This window comes from Stegastes partitus, unplaced genomic scaffold, assembly GCF_000690725.1.
Source record: "Stegastes partitus isolate 25-593 unplaced genomic scaffold, Stegastes_partitus-1.0.2 Scaffold207, whole genome shotgun sequence".
Classification (NCBI taxonomy): Eukaryota; Metazoa; Chordata; class Actinopteri; family Pomacentridae; genus Stegastes; species Stegastes partitus.
Window position 1 is genome coordinate 563,455 of NW_007577938.1, and position 4,913 is coordinate 568,367.

The window sequence follows — 4,913 nt, forward strand, 5'->3', positions numbered from 1 at the left end:
ACTCCATATTGCAGTGAAAAATGAGCCGACAGTGAGGAAAACTGAGCAAAAGAATAAATAAAAACGCCTGGAAACAGTTTGGAGTTCAGAGGGTCAATAGATGTTTTCACCACTTGGAGGACTGCACGACAAAACTATCAACACAACAATTACATATTTTCACTTCACTTTCCTTTTAGCCCCAATTTTGGTCTCCACCAGCTCCTGAGGGAAATAGTTGTCTCTTTAAGCAGCTAGACAATCCACTACATTCACCATTTAGCGGCTGGCTTTGACATATTTTTGTCATAATTTTGGTCTCCTCCACCTCCTGAATGAAATATTTAGCTGTTTAAGCTGCTAAATCCATCATATAGTTGCTAGCTTTGCCATTCTCCTTTGTGGTGCTGGGCAGGTAGTGTGGAGGGTTTTTATAAAGATTGTTTTTGGCAGAAAACAGCTCCCTGAGACCACTTGGGGGCTTTTCACTGCAGGAATTTGGAGAAAGTTTACAGGAACAGTGCCTTAATTGACGACAAAATCCAGGTTGATGGATATTTTCGTCACTTAGGGGCTGAACTTTAAAAATGCACCATTGACAATTTTTTGTTTCACAAAGTTGTACTAGAAAAGGTGTGTTCATTTTCCTTTAAGCTCCATTTTTGGTCTCCACCAACTCCTGGGGTAAATATTTGGTTCTTTTAGCTGCAAAATCCTCCACTATGTTCACCATTAGCTGCTAGCTTCGTCCTTCTCCTATGTGGTGCTTTTTTTTTTTGACAAAAACATTCCCTGAGACCATTTGGCGGCTTTCCACTGCACGAATTTGGAGAAAGTTGACGCCTTAATCGACTGCAAAATCCAGAGGATTGATGGATTTCTTTCACTAAACTTTAAATGAACCATTGACAATTTTTTGTTTCACAAAGTTGTACTAGAAAAGGTGTGTTCAGTTTCCTTTAAGCTCCAATTTTGGTCTCCACCAACTCCTGGGGGAAATATTTGGCCCTTTTAGCTGCAAAATTCTCCACTTTGTTCACCATGAGCTGCTAGCTTCGTCCTTCTCCTATGTGGTGCTTTTTTTTTCTGACAAAAACATTCCCTGAAACCATTTGGCTGCTTTTCACTGCACAAATTTGGAGAAAGCTTATAGAAATGGCGCCTTGATCGACCCTTTCTGTTTCCATCGCCATGTAGGAACCAACAACTTCATCCGTGACGTTAGCTCTGAGTGCAACAAATCCCCCTCTAACTCCTCTTCAACCTCACGTCCCTTTACATTAATGCAGCGATTCATTCTGCTCATATTTGCCAAACTGGCTCTTTATACGTCGCTCTGCATGTTTTCACTCAGGGGACCAGCTTGTCTCACTGTGAGGCCTTCCAGAGATTTAAATGAGAAACAAACTAAAACCCACAAGTTTCCATTACTAATGTAAACAATATTCATACGCAGCGCAAACACTCTGTACCTGCATCTGGTCTGAGCTGATGTGGAACTTGCTGAGGATGTTGCTGAGGAAGTTCTGCACCTCGTACCAGGGGTAGATACTGTTGGACCCGTCCAGCACGATCACGATGTCCATGTACGTGGAGCATCCTGCAACATGCGGGAGGTTACAGAGGTTCGTTTTGGCTGCAGCGCCGTGTTCCTTTGCCTTTAAATGTGTGTGCATGGGTTACTTTGTGCAGTCGGCGCAATGGTCTCTCTCGGTTCCAGGTCATCGCTGACTGAAGCGCAGATGCCGGTGCTGAACATGGACGTGCCGCATTCCTGCGACCACAGAGGGGCACAAGCCTGCGAAACACATGCGGAACAGCATCTGTTTTACAGGTGAAGCAATTTCAGGATGTTTTTTCATGCAATGACACAGTTTAAGACCATTGGTTTTAAGATCCCGTTTTAGAAATCTTAATTTAGATAAGTATTCGGTTTACCAGCATACACAAGTTTGCATGCTTAGCAACCGTGCTGCTTTTGTGTTCTGGGTCGTGCAGCAAAAAAAACACACAACATCCCACAGAAAGAACAATCTTCAATGCTGCATATCATTTAAAGAAAAAAAAATAAAATCCCAATCTCAGGATTCTACACCAGCAAGTGTTTGTGCATAAGAGGCTCTGACAAATTGTAAATAATGTGTAATTTTACTAAATTTTTGTCTTTAATTCTACAGCTTTTTCCTGTATTTTTGAAAAACAAATAATGACGAACCCTCTGAACCCCCAAGTACTTTGTGGGTGCAATGTAAAGTCCTGCACCTCTATGGAAACAGAACAACCATGAAGAAAAAGAGCCAATTCAGAAATATCCCCTGTGCTCTGCGACACAGAACGGATAAATCTCAAAAAATACAAAAGTGAAAGTCATGTTTTGTGGTTATTTATTTTATAAAAATTCAAAAAAAGGGTGGAATCAACATGTCCAAGATTTTTTTTAAGTGCCCACAGGTGTTACTAATATTGTTTTTTTTTTTGTTTGTTTTTTTTTTTTTAAATGTGGCTCTACATACTATAGTTGTGGAAACACTGCCTGCAGTTCAGCTGAAAAGTGAAATTTTTTGTGACATGATTGGTGGTAACAGGTGAGTTTTACAGAATACAGTTACAGCAAATAGTTTATTTTTGGAGGATTTTTTTTTCTATGAGACAAAGAATAAATATAATTTTGACAAGCTCTAGCTTATATTCGGTTAATTTTCCCGACTGAAATGTATGTCTAGCATGAATAGCTCAAGAACTGTTGGAAATTTAAAATTTTTCTCTTTTTAAAGCTTCCGATTCTAATTAATCAGGGCATTTTTGTGATTTTTCAAAAAGCTAACATGCCTACAAAACCCATCAGTAGGTTTTTATGGCTCAGAAGGTTAAATAGAATTTGGTCATGTCTTGTTTTTCTGCATTTAAGGGTATTTTTTGCATCAAAAATGTTTAAAATTGCTTGTCGCTACTACTGCACCTTATTATGTACCAATCCTGTACCTTACCAATGCCTAAACTAGGACATAAAGGTACGATTTTGCCAATTTACACATATAGAAATGTCCTTTTTGAGGTATAGACATGAACCAAAGTAGAAGGTGCAGGCAGTCGTGTCCTTTTAAGGCCATTTCTGCACCTTGATTTCTTGAGTTTATATTTTTAAGCTCTCCAGAAGCGAAGGCGGTTTCTTGGTCATTATCAAAGAGTTTTCAACCACGTAGGCAAATGTGGCCGAGTGACCCACGTATAAACACACACACACACACACACGCACACACACACACACACACACATTTAAAAGAAAGAAACATTAAATCAGGGCAGACTGGGAACAAAAAGAAAACAAGTCATAAGAGGGAATAAGTCATGGAAAAACTACAATGGTGTGGTTTGGAGGACCTAAAAACGAGGGAGAGGCAGCGAGAGAGGGAGACTATTGTTGACATGTTGGCAGCCACTGCTGTCATGAGCGGTTTAACAGAGCTGGAACACAAGAGCAGTAAAGCAATTTAAATCTGATTGTGCTAAATGCAGGGCGGGTGAATGAGGCGAGCTGGGAAGGAGGAGAGAGGGGGGGAAATCCTATAAAAATATTTCTGTCTTCAAAGCATATTTGGCGTCCATACCAAGAGGAAAGCAAGAGGCGAGAGAGGAGATAAAAGAGAAACCCGAAGCATCAGCAGACAAAAGAGGGAGTCTGAAAGTGGGGTGAAATGGGGGTAGAAGGGGGAGAAAGAGAAACATCCTGGTTTTTCCTGCCCTGTCATTATGGACGGGTTTCTCCTGGGGCGCACAGAAGAAGCAGAAGGAGAAGAAGAAGAAGAAGAGATGGATGGAGGGATGAGAGGAGGGAAAAGCGAGCGAGGTGCTATGGCTTTTGGTAGGTCTGTCATTAACAAAAGGGCCGGAGACGCATTCCGATCCCGTTATAGACCCGACCGCTGGGGTTAGCATAAACACACACACGCACACACACGCACACACACACACACACACGCACACACACATTAACAGTGTTTGTGAACTGTACACGACTCCACACCCGAAGCTGCAGTAAAAACCTGGCAGACGGAGAAAAACGCGAAACCGCGACGCACAACGCAACACACACCAGCCGGAGGCCTCCGAGCTGCAGGAATTAGGTCTAAAGAGCAGCAGCAGGACGTCGAGGTGTAGCGCATCGGAGCTGGAGGTCTGAGAGTAAAGTGAGGGATTGCACTTGACTGCTCAGAAACGTCCCAGTTTGGTTAGCATGTCAGTGCACTGGGCGAACAAGAACATCACTCAGCTTTAGAAGATGCCCAGTGTCGATATTTAGCCTTTAGGTTTAGCTAGCTAATAGGCAATAGGTGGCTAATAGTTGTGTTTTCATTTTAATGCAAGGAAAGTATCCCCAAAAATAAGTGTTATAAGGTATTTTACACAATAAACAGAAGAAGTTGGAAACAAACGAAAAAGTTTGCAAACTACGGAAGAACCCCCAAACAAACTCGGAAAAGTTGGTAGAGACCAAACACGGAGCTAAAAGGAACATGCATATTGTCTCTACATTGCCATCTCTCCACATCTGCTGGATGTATCAACTGTTTGCTAACAAACAGTGCATGACAAATGCAAGTTAAGTTTTGGAGCGACTAATTTAGGCCATGTGATGTCATCAGAGGATAGCGCTATATGCTACGTTATGCATGGCTGTCGTAAACAGAGTAAATAAAGCTAGAAGCAAAACAAGTTGTTTGCCATCAGCCCCCAAAAAAACCCAAAAACTTGAGGTTGGTGGAGACCAAAAATGGAGCTAAAAGGAACATTAATATTGTCTCTACGTGGTCGTCTCTCCTGCTAACATATTTTGCACAACAACTTGATGTTCCACCATCAGATGTAGAAAGATGTTCCACCATCAGCCGTAGAAAGATGTTCTACCATCAGCCGTAGAAAGATGTTCTACCATC

The 4,913-nt window shown here is 41.7% G+C and overlaps 1 protein-coding gene across 1 annotated transcript in view; it reads right to left on the reverse strand.

Moving 5' to 3' along the window:
• Window positions 1–4,913, reverse strand: part of itga10 (integrin, alpha 10) — a 64,725-nt gene that overhangs the window by 40,590 nt on the left and 19,222 nt on the right. Inside the window, exons 5-6 of the mRNA XM_008280706.1 lie at window positions 1,663–1,777; window positions 1,452–1,579 (exon numbers count right to left, since the gene is read on the reverse strand). Of these exons, the coding sequence (XP_008278928.1) occupies window positions 1,452–1,579; window positions 1,663–1,777 (243 nt within the window). The remainder of the gene's footprint in view (window positions 1–1,451; window positions 1,580–1,662; window positions 1,778–4,913) is intronic.